The 18,138-nt window shown below is 34.2% G+C and overlaps 1 protein-coding gene across 2 annotated transcripts; it reads left to right on the top strand.

The window, feature by feature from the left end:
• Positions 1-2,852: 2,852 nt before the first annotated feature.
• LOC108455425 (cysteine-rich receptor-like protein kinase 1) lies at positions 2,853-10,916 on the top strand. 2 transcript variants are annotated; one of them, XR_008270970.1, is made up of 7 exons: positions 2,853-4,325; positions 4,412-4,522; positions 4,612-4,962; positions 5,052-5,286; positions 5,418-5,562; positions 5,663-6,198; positions 10,210-10,916. XR_008270970.1 is itself a non-coding variant. In XM_017753982.2 (6 exons), exons 1-6 carry the CDS (start codon positions 3,563-3,565, stop codon positions 5,993-5,995), a joined length of 1,938 nt encoding a protein of 645 aa, XP_017609471.2. In that variant the 5' UTR covers positions 2,853-3,562; the 3' UTR covers positions 5,996-6,293. The 2 variants fall into 2 exon arrangements, 1 of the variants encoding a protein (XP_017609471.2); XM_017753982.2 differs by lacking the exon at positions 10,210-10,916 and having other exon boundaries at positions 5,663-6,293.
• Positions 10,917-18,138: the final 7,222 nt, after the last annotated feature.

Here is an 18,138-nt window from a genome sequence, read left to right as displayed (position 1 = left end):
ACAGGATAGATGAACGTGCTACAGAAGATCGACACACCAAGTATGTGAGATTTAAGGAACAACAGGTGTGATTCGATGTAGTTTAGGCTATGGACTTGTCATCTGATTCGACTCTATCGTGGAAAGATAGGCTTTTAGGAAAATGTTATTCAGATCTGAAGAAGGTGACTGAATCTACTGGATTCGAAGGGGATAATGATTTTGAATTTTTTGATGGGGATATCAAGAAGTCTATGGTTAATGACATCCCTTTGATTGAATTTTCAGAAAGGGTTCATCAACTTCTCATCAGGGATATCGAGAATGGGTATTTTTTGGCAAAGTTTTAGGACAAAAGCGACTTCGAAAAAATGATCTCTTAAGGGCCATGGGTCATTCAGAATCAGTGGGAGGAAGCATCGTGTTCTGTTTTATACAAATAAATTATAAAGTTAATTGCCAACCATTGCAAACTTATTTTCCCAAGATCATTGCTGAAGAGCAAGTAGGATTTATTGTGGGAGGAGCATCACAAATAATGTAATTATTGTGCAGGAAGTAATTCATTCTATGAAAGGTAAGCAAAACAGGAAAAATGGATGACAGTTAAAATCGATATGGAGAAAGCTTACTACAGGGTGCGATGAGAATTTATTGACATCTCTCTTTAAGCTACTGGTATTTCGGATTTACTCAGAATTGTAATTATGTCTACTATTTCTAATTCTATCATGCAAGTATTGTGGAATGGTGTGCCGACTTAGAAATTCAGGCCTGCCAGAGGGATTCGACAAGGATGCCCTTTGTCTCCTTATCTCTTTGTATTGTGTATGGAATGGTTTGGACATAATCTCTACTCTGCTATATTTATAGGTAAGAGATGTCCTATTTGGTTATCCCAGACTGGTTCAATTGTATCTTATCTTTTCTTTGCCGATGATTTATTTATTTTTAGCAAAGTGGATATGCAACAAGCTCGACGCCTTAAGGATATTTTAGAGTGTTTCTGTACTTTCTCTAGGTGTAAGGTTAACGCTCGAAAAACAAAATATCTTCTTTTCCAGTGCAATTGATGATGATCTAGGGATGCTGATTAGTGATTTGACTGGTTTTCAATAAGTGGATAATCTTGGACACTACTTAGGTGTGTACCTTTATTCCATGGGAGAGTTACTAATAGTTACTTGAGATTTGTGGTGGAAAAAGTTCGTAGTAAGTTACAAAGTTTGGATGCCAGACAACTATATTGTCGGTTCAACTATTTTGGCACAAGTAGTCTTGTTATCGAATCCTACCTATTTTATGCAATCCATGATTATTCCCAAAGGTATCTGTGAGGAGATCAAACGTATGGCTAGGCAGTTCATTTGGGGTGCCTCAAATGGTAGGAAAATTTGGCTCTTGTTGGATTGGATTCTATTTGTCAACCTCGTTGCTATGGTGGTCTTGGGTTTAGGCAATTGCGGGACCATAATACATCTTTTTTCCTGAAACTTGGGTTTAATAAAGTTTCAAAGGATAATGCTTTATGGGTCTGTGTTTTTCGATCTAAGTATAACCTGAATGAGAGATTACCGGAAAATATTTCTTGAGGTAGATGTTCTTTCCTTTGGAAGACTTTCTCCAAGATCTAGCCTTTGCTTCGTGGTAATCTAGCTTGTTCAGTAGGAAATGGTAACAACATTCGGTGTTGGATAGATCCTAGGTCCTTGAAGCAGGTCCTTTGGTTTTACGATTTCCTTCTCAAGCCAACCTTCTTCCGGACTGTTTGCTTAGTGAAATGGTAATGAACGAAGGCATGTAAAATCTAGATCTTTTTCGAGTTTGGGTATTGAAAAAGATGTCATAAGACGTATTGTGAGTATTCCCCCTTCTCATCCTACAGTGGGACTGGATAGAATTATGTTGATGGGTACTTCAACAGGATTCTTCTCCATTAAAAGTGCATATTGACTATTACGAGAGCATACTTGGTCTCCTAGAGATGCAGCATGGAAATTGGTGTGGAAGTTTCAGGGTCCCCAAAGGGTAAGGTTTTTCATTTGGTTAGTACTCAAACAACGATTACTTACCAATGTAGAACGAGTGAAATGGGAAATCAAAAATGATAGTTCTTGTTTGTTCTGTGACCATGCATCGGAAGATTTGTTACACGTGCTTAGGGATTGTTCAGTCGCCAAGGAAGTTTGGTCGTAGGTTATTTCGATTAATCATCAAAGCAAATTTTTCTCTATTAATTTCTAGGAGTGGCTTGTCTCTAATTTATAGAGTAACTCGAGGATAATTATAGGAGGGATTCTTTGACCTTGTCTTTTTGGCTTGCTTGCTTAGCGCATTTGGAAGAACAAAAATCTTTTCACCTTTCAAGGTGTATCTTGAAGCCCTTTTGAGATCGTCAAAGTCTCCTATAGTTGAGCAAAGCAGTACATTTCAATTCATAAGAACACTTAGATTAGCCAACATGAGGATAGCTCTAGTCAGGTATTGATAGGTAATTGGGTTTTTTTTAAATACTGATGGTGCTATTAAATTGGACTCAGGAATTGGAGTTGCTGGGGGAGTAGTGCATGATGGGAATGATGATTGGATTTTCGGATATAATCAACATTTGGGGCAATGTTTATAATCAATATTTGGGGCAATGTTTAGTGTTTGATATAGAATTATGAGGTATTTTGGATAGTTTGGTGTTCCTTTCGAAACAAGACTATAAAAAGGTAGTTATTCAATATGAAAGTTTGTAAGTGGTCAAAATTATCCAAGAAAATTCATTGGTAGACTCAAATTCAGCTTTGATAGGGCGGATTCAATAAGTTCTGCAACATTAAAGTCATTGGCTCTTAAGGCATGTTCCTAAACAAAAGAATCAAATCGCCGACTCTGTATGGCAAAAATGTCTTTTGATAGGAGGGAAGATTTGCAGGTGTTTGAGAGTTAGTTTAGAAGATACTAAAAGTCTTAGTTTCCGATAGATTAGAAGGAAATTGTGGCCAAATTAATTTAGTTTAATTCCTTTTGTTTGTTTTCATAAATAAAAAAAAAAAAGAGAAAAAGAAAAGTTCTAATTTGGTATTATTATACTGAATTTAATTACCTAAATTGGCTATTTAATTACAATTTTAAACAAAGCTGGCTGTCCCGCAAGGCGGGGCAGTTGTGGAAGTCGACCCGCGTTGCCGGCTGAATGCTGATATGGAACGTGGGCGCAAGGGTTACATTACAGCGAAATGCCGTGAATCAGTTATCTAAAAATGGCCTTAAAATAACAAAGAGAAACGAAATTCAGTTCTTGATTCTTGCATTTTTATCTTTCTGTCTCCCCGAAACAATAAAGACAAACAAAACAAACCATCTTCCCTTATGCATGCAAAAAGCACCAGACATCATACCTGGTACACACAACAACGACTCCATACCTCCTTAGCCTTGGGTTTCAAAATCCTCTCTCCATCCCCACACCCCTTTTTACCCAAACAACACAGGGAGAGAGGGGTAGGATAGGAGAGAAGACAAGAGAAGACAATACAACTGGTAACCTTCGATGTGTTCATGAAAATTGCACCAACAACCGAGATAGAATTCGATGCGATTATCAATCCCATATCCTTGGAACATAAAAACAATATGGATGTTTTTGGTATTTTGTTCATGTTTTTTCCCTTCTTTGTCATTCGAAGGCCACCTTATATGTGGAACTAACAACCAAACGTCGGACAACTTTGGTCACAAAGTTAATGAAGCCATGGAATCATTGTGGGAACTTGTGTCTTCTAAAAGTTGGGGAACCGTGTTTAAGAAAGATCCAAAGTACAATATTTTTGGATTTGCCCAATGCTACCAAGATGTGAATGCTGACGATTGCGAACTCTGTTTCAAAATATCCCAAGGAAAACTCCAACAATGCATTCCTGCCAGATCTGGCCGGGTCTATCTCGACCAATGCTTCCATCGTTTCGATCACTATGACTTTTACAACGAAGGGGTTGATCCAAAGTATGATCACGTCACCTGCGGCTCCCCTACAGGTGATTCCAATGACACTTACATGTCTCAGGATTTTCAAAGTAAGTTGGATCATGTGATTTTGAACGTCGAGGAGGCTGCGTTGCGGAAAAATGGATTTGGGACAACCGAAGTGAAAGGTGGGGTGGTAACCGTTTACGCCTTGGCTCAGTGTTGGAAAACCATCGATAAACAAGCTTGCGATAAGTGCCTCACTGATGCAGGGATGCGGCTGAGGGAGTGTGGCCCAGCAGCCGAAGGCCGGGCTTTGTTTACTGGGTGTTATATGAGGTATTCAACCAATAGATTCTTTGATCATGGTTCGGGCACGGTGGAAAAAAAGGGTAAATTTTGCTGCCCACATTGATTTTCTTCTTTATCTATGTTGTCTGTCATGTTGGATAGTGATTCTTGTCATTTGTATGTGTAGGGTTTACAGATTGGGTCACCCTAGGACTGGCTTTATCTGGAGCTACATTCCTTTTGCTTGCTGTCGTTGGTGCTTTTGTAAGCTACAAGAAATTATCCAGAACAAAAGAAGGTATATATATACATATATCATATAAAGCAAAATGATTGAAATTTGAACCTTTTTTACCTGTTTAACTATTTTCTGTTGATTTCTCGTAGAGGTGACTGGTCTAGATGCCCTTCCGGCCACCGGACTCAAGACTAGTTTAAACTTCAAGTATGAAATGCTTGAAAAGGCAACCAATAATTTCAATGAATCAATGAAATTAGGCCAAGGAGGAGCAGGCTCGGTGTTCAAAGGAGTCCTACCTAACGCAGAAGCTGTTGCAGTTAAGAGATTGTTCTTCAATACTCGGCAGTGGGTGGACCAGTTCTTTAATGAAGTAAATTTGATCAGTGGAATTCAACACAAGAACCTTGTAAGGCTTTTAGGATGCAGCATTGAAGGTCCGGAGAGTCTTCTTGTTTATGAATATGTGCCTAATAGGAGCCTCGATCAAATCCTTTTCTGTAAGTGCATGCTTTCTAAACTTAAATTTCCTTATTATCATTTGATACATTTCTCCATTTTCCACTCTTATTATGATTATTTGATGCAGCTAAGGACAAAAGATATATTCTAAGCTGGTCCCAGAGGTTCAACATCATATGTGGAACAGCTGAAGGGCTGGCATATCTTCATGGAGGTTCTGGCGTGAAAATCCTTCACAGAGACATCAAAGCCAGCAACATTCTCCTCGATGAGCATCTCTCTCCCAAGATTGCTGATTTCGGACTTGCTCGTTGCGTTGCTTCGGATAAATCCCATGTCAGTACTGCAATTGCAGGGACACTGTAAGATATTTAGTTTTGGTGCAAAAAGAAAAATAAATGCAAAATCAGTGAGACTTGCTTTCTAATCAAAACAAACATATAACAATATGATATGATATGATACAACTATGAACTTTTAATCTGTGTTGCAGAGGATACATGGCTCCAGAATACCTTGTCCGGGGACAACTAACAGAGAAAGCAGACGTTTATGGTTTCGGGGTGCTAGTTCTTGAGATTGCAACTGGTCGGAAAAACAGTGTTTTCTCGGAGGGTTCAAGTTCGATTTTGTACTCGGTGAGATATCCATTATTCTTACAAGCAGATATCTTTAATGTTAATGTTTAAACTATAGAACATGGATAGAGGGGCTCTTAATACTGTGCTTTTCAATCAGGTTTGGAAGCAATACAAGGCAGACCACATTACACAATCAATTGACCCTGGGTTAGAAGGCAAGTTTGAGGAAAGGGAGGCATCTACTGCGCTACTAGTTGGGCTTTTGTGCACTCAACCTTCAGTTGCAATAAGACCATCCATGCATGACGTTCTTCACATGCTAACCAATGCAAATTCTGAAATTCCTTGTCCAAAACAACCTCCGTTCTTAACTGCCAGTGTGTTAAGTCCGGCACACACCCCCGACGATTCTTTTGCAATGGATTCTTCAGCTTTAGATCAGCCTAAAACAGGTTCTGAGTCATCCACTCAGAAGGCCATTGGGCATTAAATTAAAGCTACAATGGAGTCAACATAGCCTTCACTCATTTTCTCCTTGGGCTTTGGGGAACCAAAAAATTGTAAATCTCAGCGATGCAGGTCAAGAGATCTGAGAATTTTCCTCCCCCAACTGCAATGAAACCTTTGTTTTTCCCACTTGGAGGCCAGGCGGGGGAGCAAGAATATTTGCATGGCTTCTTTTTAGGGATCCCGGTAGGTCGGATATGTGTCCCTTTTTTTTTTTTTGTCATACTTGAATTCAAATTCTGCTTTAATTTTTAAATTCTTTTATTATTTACATTAAATTTAAACATTATAATCTGAATTTGAATTTAAAAAATATAAAAAACTATAATCCTTCATATAACTTACTACAACATATAATTCAACCACAATTCCGTAAACAACTAAGTTTCCATTACTATCGAGCATTAAGATGAACTAAATTTTGTAACACTTGTTCATTAATCTCCTATTAGTCGCACCTTACTATCCTCCATAACCATTCTCTACATTTCTCTCTTCACTATATATACACACAAAATTTTTTGTCACCATCTTATAACATAAGATTAGCAATATAAGTTTGAATAAAGAATGCTTGTTTAACTAACATTTCTTATACCTTGCTTCCTTATCACTTTAACTAGTAGAAATTTAGGGTTTTTTACTATAATAATATTAAAAGAAAAAACGAAAATAGGCTGCCTTCGAGATAATTTATCAAAATAGTATACTTCAAGTGATGGAGGGTGGTGCATAGGCGGCACCACCTTGAATTTTCTGATAAACATAGTGAAAAAAAATATAAAATAATAGGTCAAAAAAAGTGAAAAATAAAATAAAATAATGGGTCGAGAGCATCTTATAGGCGGCATCAGTTGGGGGATAGCCATAGGCGGCACCCATGGTGGGCCTGTTAGAGGTGGCACCAGTGGTGCCTTTCTGACAAGCATCACCCCTCCAATATATCTCCACCCTGTTCCCCCCATTCTGCTCTTACCAAATTGGAAAAAAAAAAATAAAGAAGAAGAGAGGGAGAATAAAAGAGAAGAAAGAAAGAAAGGAGGAAAGAAAAGAAAAGGTAATTTTTTATGGTTATTTTTAAATAGAATAGATTATGATAAGAAAAAATATTTTGTTAGTATTATATAGTTTGTTTAGTATTATTTTTATGTTTTGTTTTAAAAGTTATTTTGTTTATTGTGATATGTTAGTAAGTTTTGTGTTTAGATTAATTATGTGTTTATTATGAATGTTATGTTTTAAATTTTTAAATATATTTGAAAGTTTTATGTTAGTAAAACTATTATAAAGTAATTGTTAATTAGTGATAGCAACTAAAAATATTTTTGTTATACATATTGTTAGAAATGACAACATATTTGGTATTGCCTGATGAAATAATAACTTTAACACAAAGGGAGAAAGTTGATAAGATGATGGGAGAAGTGTAAGATTACAGAATGAAACCAGAAGAAGATATTGTTCAACACCTTATTACCGTAAATCGAAAGATGCAGAAAGTGTTGTGAAAGGTCATGAAATGATTAGAAACAATAAAGTGCAATACTTAACTCTTAGAGGGACATTAATAGAACGGGAGCATCAAATCATTTTAGACGAACTTTGGAAGACATCGGTACCACGAACCTATTAGAATCTAGTTATAAACTTCGCGAAGTTTATAATCTCTTATGGAGCAAGGAAAATAGCGAGACAAAGTATAGGTTCACGAAAGTTAACTGGGAAGCAAAATTTGTTTGACAAACCATGGATCGATAAATTAGTTGTTAGGAAATTACCGAGAGAACTTGTATATTCAATACTCGTTATAAAAATTGAAGAGGCAAAAGATCCCGAGGAATTTCCAAATTGGATTGTAGAAGATGAATATGAAGAGAATCAAGAATTTCCAAATCGGATTGTAGAGAATTTCCCAGATGAAGATACGGGATCGGAGATGGAAGAAAATGTAGAACTGAATTTAAGTGGTTAAATGTAAAGATAAATGTTGTTCATGTACAAAATGAGAATTAAAAAAGTATGGGCTTATGAATAAAAAAATTGTATATTGATTAATTAATTTTGTATTTAAGTAATTTATTTGTCGTTCGAAATTGTTTTGAGAAATTTTGTTTATTGTTTAATAGATTGAGTATTGAAGATGGATAATCAGTTTTTCGTATGCTTTTATTTTGATAGAATCATCTTGACAACAACCGTTGGATGCATATTTGAATGTCGGCAACAAATAGCAATGAGATTTAATAGATATTTCTCATTGGATGATATGAAGGGAATGATTAATGCAAAAATTGTTAGACGTTGTAGGAGAAGGATTTCGAAACTTTTCTACAAGTTTCCAGTTTCGACAGATCCCATCAAATTCACCGAAATGGAACTTGTAGACGACGAAGACATGGAGACAATGATAGCTCTTTACTGTGGGAATGAGAGTGACAAAAATGCACCGATTCACTTATTTGCTGAGTTAGCCAGTATGGAGCAAAATGAAGATTTCACTGCATATGGTGAAGAACATGGAGCTCAAAAACCGTGCGTGGTGGCTCCAATATCGTATGTTGATAGTGAATCGACTATACGTGGGATCAATATCGATCTTAGTGTTACATCCAATACTGATGTGGTTGGTGATGATGGATACGATAGTAGTGATCCTTGTGATCAAGAGGTCAATAGTGATAGTGATCCCGATGTGGACTATGTCCCCGATGATATTGACGATGAAGATGTGAATGACGATGGAAACATTAACCCGTCATCAGTGGGGAACCAGATGCGACGTATTGTAATACAATAATCCTGGGCCATACATGTCGCTCATAGACCCCGACGCGACGCATGTAGTTGAGTTTTCGAAGTACCCTGAAATACTTTCTGCTCACCGACTGGCCGTAAATTTTGAACATGAGGAGTTGTTGGTAGGCTAGAGATTCGAAAGCAAAGAAGAGTGCGTATTTGCTATTAAGCGGTATACCATGAATACATCAGTGGATTACAAAGTTACAGTGTCTAAACCGACATTATATATTAGAGAATGTTAGAAGTCGGCGGAAGGCTGCAATTGGCGGGTACGAGCTGCATTTATTCAAAAATCGCAGATATGGGAGATACGCAAATTTGTTAGGTTTCACACATGCACATCAACACGTATGACAGAAGACCATGAAAAACTTGATTCCAAAACTATTTGTACGTTTATCATGCCAATGGTGAAATATATGCCGACCATTAAAGTTTCGGTATTGATTACCGAAATGCAAGCACGATTTCAATATCGAGTATCATATCGAAAATGGTGGATAGCTAAACAGATGGCAATAGAGCAATTGTATTGGGATTTCGATGCGTCGTATAACGAGCTATAAGGATGGATAGCCGCTATGCGAGAGTACATACTGAGGACTGTTATTGAGTTATAAACACGACCTTATTACGACCCGGATGACCAATTACAGCAGGAAAAAGAATTTTCCATCAGATGTTCTGGACGTTTGATCTATGTGTGCACGGATTTCCCCATTGCAAGCCGTTTGTGCAAGTTGATGGGACCTGGCTATATGGAAAATATACACAGATCTTACTTTTTACGGTTGCTCAAGACGACAACAGGAATGTGCTCCTGATAGCATTTGCCATCATAGATAAGGAGAACATGGAATTGTATGAATTCTTCCTTACCAACTTGCGGAGGTATGTTATTAGCAACGATAATACTTGCATCATCTCCGATACAGAGAAAGGATTAATTGCCGCCATTAGGCGTTCCGGCGTACCATAGAGATCTGTTTACTGTATCTGGCACATCGCGGCTAACTTCCATCGAGATTATAAGAATGTAGGCTGGAAGAGAAAAGTTGGGAAAATGAGTAAATGACTACCTTCTCTTTTCAAAATATGTTTTAATGTTTTAGGGAAATACTGTAACTTATCTTTCCTTAATACATATACAGCGCACGAGCTAGAGCCACATATTTTTCGCCAAAGAATGACTCGACTTGAGAGTGACATGGAGGGTCAAACGAATACATCTTTCCAACAGTGGTTGGGTACTATGGAGCCTTGGCAATGGGTTCAAAGTTTTGAGGAGGGCTTTTGTTATGGTCAAATGACCACAAACTTAGTGGATGGGGTCAACGTTGTGTTGTTAAAAACACGACATCTTCTGATTTCATTTGTCTTTTCTGCTACATTCTACAGGTTGACTACCTTGATGCCAAGAATGGGTCAGCAACAAGTTAACCAGATGGAGGCGAGACATGTGTTTGTCGAAGATGTCAGGGATGTAATGACTGTAAACCATCGAATGGCGAGGTTGATGAATGTAGAAATATATTCACGACGCCATGAAACATTTCGTGTTACGGATACCATCGGTCGTCAACCCGGCATACCACCTAGGTCCTATGGAGTTTATCTCTGGAAAAAACAGTGTGATTGCAAGAGGTTCCGAACACTTCATTATCTATGTGCGCATGTCGTGGCAGCATATGCTAAGGTGAACCTTAATGTTAAACAATTTGTCGATGATGTATACACACTCGAGCGCAAGTTACGTGTCTGGGAAAATGAGTTCCCTGTTCTGCCTAACCTGTCAACATGGGAGGTACCTTCGATGACTTTCGAGCTTGTCCCAGACAGAGGGCTACGCAGGAATCCGAAAGGTCGTCCGCAATCATCCAAAATCTGTAATGAGATGGACATTAAGGAGAAATCTGACGGTAAACGTTGTGGATTATGCAGGTTAGCTAGTCATAATCGGAGTAAATATACGCAACGAAACTATCATGTTAAACAATCGTCATGATCGGGTAGGAATTGAACGTATGTTGTAATGTATTTAATTTATATAAAAAAATTATATTGCAAAGTTTGTTCCAATTAGATTAATGTTACAAGACTAAGTTTGTTAAGTTTTAGTGTTTTAATGTTCAAATTAATATAATTTATGTTATGGTCAAATTTTGTTACAATTTTTAAAGTTCCAATTAATCTAATTAAATGTATACAAAAAAATACAAACTTTTTAATATCAAAACCCAAGAAACCCCTAAAATTGATGGTTCGATGGTATGGTCCTAGGGGTATACCTATGCGGAGGTCGACGTTCACGTTGTGGGTGATCGCGACGACCAACATCCTCTTCAGTCGCAGGTGAGGGTGTCTGATACGTGAAAGAAAAATCATATAGCTCGAATGGCATTGATAAACTTGAGCCGAGAGGAGTGCCATGCTGTAGTGGATACAACCCAGGAGGAGTGGAGTACTGTGGTGGATATGGGTCGAAGGTAGTGCTGTACTGCAGTGGGTACAGGCCGAGAGAAGTGCTGTGCTGCAATGGATACGACCTAAAGATATCAAACCCGTAATGGTATCCGCCCCCTGACGAGTCTGGAAAATAGTCATTGCGCGGCAAATCTGGATGATAAGAAGTATCAGCCGAATGTAAATGCGATCGTTCAAACTCGGCCTCCGACTGTGGCTCGAGCTCCACCTCTTGCTCAGGCTCGAGATCTAGCTGTAGATCGGGCTCTATATCAGCTACTGGCTAGTATGCCTCAGGTCGCTGTACGTGCAGGTGGACTACAGTCGACTGGCCACCAAGTAAATATGGCTTTCCCGTACTAGAGTACCATTGTATGTACTCTAACGATGGTTTCAAATCGGAAGATATATCCATCTGAGGTATTCGACCCATCCGATTATCCCACACCGCAATATATCTCCGGTGCACAACCCCTAATACATTCCATGTTTTCCTTTTTTGTTGATGCCGTGAACCTTCCCTACCTCCATTGGCGGATCTAGGATATACTGGATACAACCAAAATGTTGTAGTACTCGATCCCCATGGTAACACTCAACTACATTGAAACTGATAATTGGTGCGTTACACTACAATTGAGAATGAATGTAGGCAGATGAGGGTATAATAACCGCAATTTCTGGTCTACGATATTGCATCCAAATAAACTGCACGATTAATACCATGGTTAAAATTTGACACGGTTTGAGTAAAATATATAAAGTAATTACATGTCACGAATATTGGAATAGCTTACCCCTTTGTCGACATGTTGTTCAATCATCAAACAATATATCGGGATAGTGTATGACCTCCCGATACCCGGATAAATACTCTATCTACGGAAACAAATTTCAAATAAATATAGTATCGTTAGAATAGCATCATTATAAAGAAACTATCAATTAATAACAAGTTAAATTTTATCACCTGTTAACTAGTGGATATACGTATGGTTGGTGACTAATCGATGCCAAGAATGGCATCCGATAAAGAGCCCATGAATGCATCAATATAAGGCATCCGCCTATGTCTACGGCATGAGGCTTTGTCGTCCGACAAAGCTCATGATACAACATAGCCAGAACTGCAAAGCCCCAACTATACGAGCGAACATTATGCAAATCAACTAATAGAGGTAAATATTGGAGATGAATCCTGTTGTTGTTTGCATCGGGCATCAATACACCCCCTATATTATACATAATGTACGCTCGAGCTGCGCACATCAACTCTTCTTTAGTGGCATTAACTGATAAATGCTCAAAATTGGCTTTCAGCCAAGTAAATTTCAAACCCGAAAAATTAGACTCATCATCGCCGAACGAGGCTCCTAGTAGGCTATAACAAAGTGCAGCCGGCTCAGCTATCGCACTTACACCCGTTACGGCACTCCTGTCGATTGGGAGCCCAAGTTGCAGTGCAACATCCTCCAGAGTGACAGTGCACTCCCCACGCGGCAAATGAAAAGTATGGGTCTTCGGGCGCCAACGCTCAACCAATGCGGATATTAAATCTTACCGCAAATCAAACGTCCGAATCAATGCTGTTGACCCGAATCCAGCTAGCTCCAAGTAGGGCATCAGTCGTGCATCCGGGGAATATCCTAAACCATTCACCCGGCCCCTTAATACGCGGTACGAGCCCTGACAATGTTAAATTGCAAAAAATAGTTATAATAACATAATTTATTTCCGTAAATTACGTAGATCTTTTTTTAATGGAATCCGTGAGTAACAAATAAAAATATATTACCATATTATTAACTATGTTAGCTACGTGAGGATCTTTCTTAATCAATGAAGCCATTGCGATGCCTGCAATTTCAAAATAAATTTCAGTTATTAATTTCAATGTTTGATGGATTTTAAATATTTATCAAAATAACTAAATTTTATATATTACTTTTAATTACAAAAAATACCAAACAGTTTTTTTGACATATTTTTTATGATACTACATTAAAAATAAATATATCAATTCAAATACAAATATTTTAATATTATTTTAAAATGATAATAAGTAAAATATTTTGGTTTAAATTATAATATATATAAATACCGGGCATGTAATTTAATATATTTTGGTATTTATTTTATTTTCGGATTTTATTTTTAAATATACTATTTTCGTATTTTATTTTTTATATTATTTTAGTACATAATGGTTCGAATGTATTAATTTAGTTTTTTATATTAATTTAGTAAAAACTCTGATTTTGGCCATTTTTTATTATTTATTTTATTTTTGAATTTTATTTTTTAAAATATACTATTTTCGTATTTTATTTTTATATTATTTTAGTACATAATGTTTCAAATGTATTATTTTAGTGTTTTTTATATTAATTTAGTAAAAACTCGATTTTGGCCGTTTATTTTATTATTTATTTTATTTTCGGATTTTATTTTTAAATATACTATTTTCGTATTTTATTTTTTACATTATTTTAGTACATAATGGTTCGAATGTATTATATTAGTGTTTTTTTATATTAATTTAGTAAAAATTCTGATTTTTGCCGTTTATTTTATTATTTATTTTATTTTCGAATTTTATTTTTAAAATATACTATTTTCGTATTTTATTTTTATATTATTTTAGTACATAATGTTTCAAATGTATTATTTTAATGTTTTTTTATATTAATTTAGTAAAAACTCTGATTTTGACCGTTTATTTTATTATTTATTTTATTTTCGGATTTTATTTTTAAAATATATTATTTTCGTATTTTATTTTTTTTACATTATTTTAGTACATAATGGTTCGAATGTATTATATTAGTGTTTTTTATATTAATTTAGTAAAAACTCTAATTTTGGCCGTTATTTTATTATTTATTTTATTTTGAATTTTATTTTTTAAAATATACTATTTTCGTATTTTATTTTTATATTATTTTAGTACATAATGTTTCAAATGTATTATTTTAGTATTTTTTATATTAATTTAGTAAAAACTCTGATTTTAGCCGTTTGTTTTATTATTTATTTTATTTTCGAATTTTATTTTTAAAATATACTATTTTCCTATTTTATTTTTATATTATTTTAGTACATAATGTTTCAAATGTATTACTTTAGTGTTTTTTAATATTAATTTAGTAAAAACTCTGGTTTTGGCCATTTGTTTTATTTTTTATTTTCGTATTTTATTTTTATATTATTTTAGAAAAAACCACATACACCATTTTCCCAAAAAAGTTATTATTTTCTTGTTTTATTTCTTTTCGTATTTTATTTTTTCATTAAGATATTCTTTTAATATTTTTATACTATTTTGTAAAAAACCTCATCACATAAAAAAAAGATATAATCAAAATATTACATACCAAATAAATTTCATAAAAAATATATCTAATTAACCTAAAACACACTTAACAAATAAATTACATAAAATAATAATAATACATTTTTGTACATAACATACATAGGCTTTCTTACTTCAATAAAAATTAAAAATAAATTATAAATATATATAAAAAATAAAATAAATACAAACATATATTAATATCTCTTTTAACGAAATTATACCTTGCAAAAAATAAATTTAAAAATTAAATCAAAATCAATCAACAATAATAATAATAACAACTAAAATAAATAATTTATTTCCTTAAATTAACAACTAAAAATTATTTCCTTAAATAAATCAATTACTCAATTTATAAAAAAAAATTACCTTTTTTTACTTCTTTTTCCCTCCCTCCCTCTTCTTCTTCTTCTCTTTTTCTTTTTCTTTTTTCTTCTCTCACCAATGCCGCCTCCTTCTTCTTCTTCTTCTCTTCTCCTTCACTCACGCACCAGCAGAAACAAATTGAGGACCATTATAAGGTCTCCAAACACATAAAAAAAAAAAACATTGTAGCATTGAAGCATCCCATCGGTGCAGGGTGCCGCCTCTGGCAACCCAACCATTGGTGCTGCCTATGGCAGTCCCATAACCAGTGCCGCCTATGAGATGCCCTCGACCCATTATTTTATTATTTTTTCAACTGTTTTCGACCCATTATTTTATATTTTTTTCACTGTGTTTGTCAGAAAATTCAGAGAGGTGCCGCCTATGCACCGGCACCACCCTCCATCACTTGAAGTATACCATTTTGGTAAATTATCTTGAAGGCATCCTATTTTCATTTTTTTTAATATTATTATAGTTAAAAACCCTAGAAACTTAGCTTCCCTTCACCAATTTCACCCTCTTTTCATTGCAAACAATATTAGGTGATTTGGATTGTGCTTTATTTTCTTTAAGTATGCTTTGATACGGAGAAAAGTGAGAGAAAAAAAATGGAATGGATGAGCATTTTCCATCCTAATGCATAAAAAATAATCTTTTCAAATTGGAATGATTAGAGGAAAGAATATGAGAGAGATCTGAATATTAGTTCAAAATCATGTATTTTCAAATATATATTCTTTTCTTTCATTTTCAGCTATACTAAGTAAGGGATGAAATTTTCTTCTCATTTTCCATCACTCCTACTAAGCACACCTATTGAAAGAAAATTCATGTTCTTAATTTTTCTTGTTTTTCTACCCTCAATTTTCTATCCTTCTAATTTTCTTTATACTCTACCAAGAAAAGCCTTAGTGATTAAGGTTAGGTTTGGATGGCGGTGGGGTGCGGTGTGGTGTATTTAGTTTATTTTTTGTCTCACGTTACAATATTACTATAGTATCTAATATCATCACCACCGCTATTTTTATACTAACCACAGATAAATGTATCATCCATCCAAATCTACCTTAATTTTATACTAAAATTTAAGGTAGTATTTTCATGAAGTAATGATTAATATGTTAAGGTTTTAGCAAGTTTTCTTCTTCTTTCAAGTTGCCTAAAACATTCAAATTTTTTATTCTTCTCTTTCTTCTCCCTTTTGCCAAAACATGAGAAATGTCTCCCCCCACCGTGTAATAGCACCATGTAATGGTGAGAAATTTAACAATTCTTTCACTTGCCACCTAGCTATTTATGTGTCACATATTTCTTACAGAAATTGTTATTAGTTTTTAATGGCTAATATCAAACCTCATCTTCCACTCAAATATGTAGTAAAATAACATTTTTAAGTCTATATTTCTCTTCAATTTTAATATAGTCCTTACCTGAAATTGTAATTTATATTTTTATCACCTTTAATACTTTTTTCTTGATGTCTAATTTAATTCTACTAATATTATTCAAATAATATTTATTTATTCTCTCGAGAAATTTAGTGCTTATATTCTCGAAATAGTATCGTTAACTACTCTGAAATTCTCGGAACATAACAAAAGTAAAATCAATTAATAAAAATTGTATGCTTTTTTACTGTTAGAGTTCTTCACATGTAAAGAAATTTGTGTATTGCTTCATGTTAGGTTGTCGAGACCTACAAAAAATAAAACGTACTTGAAAAAGAGTAATTAGTAAAAGTAACAAGTAGGGTGGGTCGTATACATAGAGATAAATAATAACTTTATTTCTTGAAGTAAAAATAATAAAAGTAAATTGGAAGGGGCAATTTATGAAATCGAAAACTAAAATTAAACTAAAGCTAAATTTAAATTGAAAACTTAAGTTGAAGAAAGCAATAATTAAAAGTTTTAGAAAAATCGATGGGAAAAAGCTCTAATCAAAGGTAAATCCCCGTTTGATTTATGAATTCGATCATTGATGCAAAAATGACTTTTACACCTTTAATAAATTTGTTCTAGTCGCTGACTCAATGTTGGGCAACCAAATTCTTCTTACCTGTTTAGTAGTCAATAGGCAGTTCATTTGAAATTACTTCTCTAACCGATAAATAACACTATAACTCAGCACTCAAAATTTAACTTATCGATAGCATTAAAAATAAGAAAGACTTAAATCTAACCAACAAACTCACCTTAGTAAAGTTCATTTAAGTTGGATAACACGCCCCCACCACATAAGTGTAAACTACGATATAAACGAGTTATGCAGTTCGTTACTAATATACGACTTTAATTATTTTAATTGACAAGATAATCATTCTAAGCTATCAAAACCAGCTAAATATTAACAATTTTGAGCAATAAAATAAAACAATCTTTTTATACAAACAAAATGAAACAATTAATTACCTTACTTTGTAACAACATAATAATTCTTGCTTCATCTTTAATCTTAAATGCTTGTATTATAGTTATAAATGGATAATCTTCCTTTATTCATCTTTACAACTTTTAATTGAAATTAAAAAAATTGTTACAAAAAAATAAAAAGAAAATTAAAAATATATATATATATATAATGAATTTAAATTTGAATTATGTAAAATATTTTTATTAAGATTTTAATATATCTCCAAAATACAACAAAATCATCAAAACTTCAAATATAATTATAAAATGACTAATAAAAAGTGTTTTATATACCTACCAAATAAATGATTTTTTCACAAGATAATTTTTCATAAGATTATATTGCTTTTGAAGACAATTTTATATAAAATTATACAACACAACTGATAATGAATAATCATATTTTAAATTCTAATTACCTAACTATTTTAGATAATAAAATATTATTACTTATCAATATAATAAACTCCATGAAAAGATATCAAAATTGTTCTCTACTTCCACAACACCCATCACTTATAGATTTTTCTCAATAATAACAAAACATATAAAATTTAAGACAATACGGGTCCAAATCGACACGTGAAATCATTTATTGTTCTAAAATATTCTCAAAATAGAAACAGATTAAGAAATTAACGAAGAGCCACTCACTTTCCAAGAACTATTGGTGATCGGTGGAGTTTTAGCAAACGACAGGCACCACCATCATCTATATATCACAATTTG

The sequence above is a fragment of the Gossypium arboreum genome, chromosome 9 (assembly GCF_025698485.1).
Source record: "Gossypium arboreum isolate Shixiya-1 chromosome 9, ASM2569848v2, whole genome shotgun sequence".
Classification (NCBI taxonomy): domain Eukaryota; kingdom Viridiplantae; phylum Streptophyta; class Magnoliopsida; order Malvales; family Malvaceae; genus Gossypium; species Gossypium arboreum.
This window is presented reverse-complemented; position numbering and strand designations above follow the sequence as displayed.

Excerpts from the sequence above, each read along its gene's own strand:
- LOC108455425 (XM_017753982.2), top strand. The coding sequence starts at position 3,563 with ATGCGATTATCAATCCCATATCCTTGGAACATAAAAACAATATGGATG. Across the intron at positions 4,963-5,051 it reads CCTCGATCAAATCCTTTTCT|CTAAGGACAAAAGATATATT; the intron begins GTAAGTGCATGC and ends TATTTGATGCAG. Across the intron at positions 5,563-5,662 it reads CAAGTTCGATTTTGTACTCG|GTTTGGAAGCAATACAAGGC; the intron begins GTGAGATATCCA and ends CTTTTCAATCAG.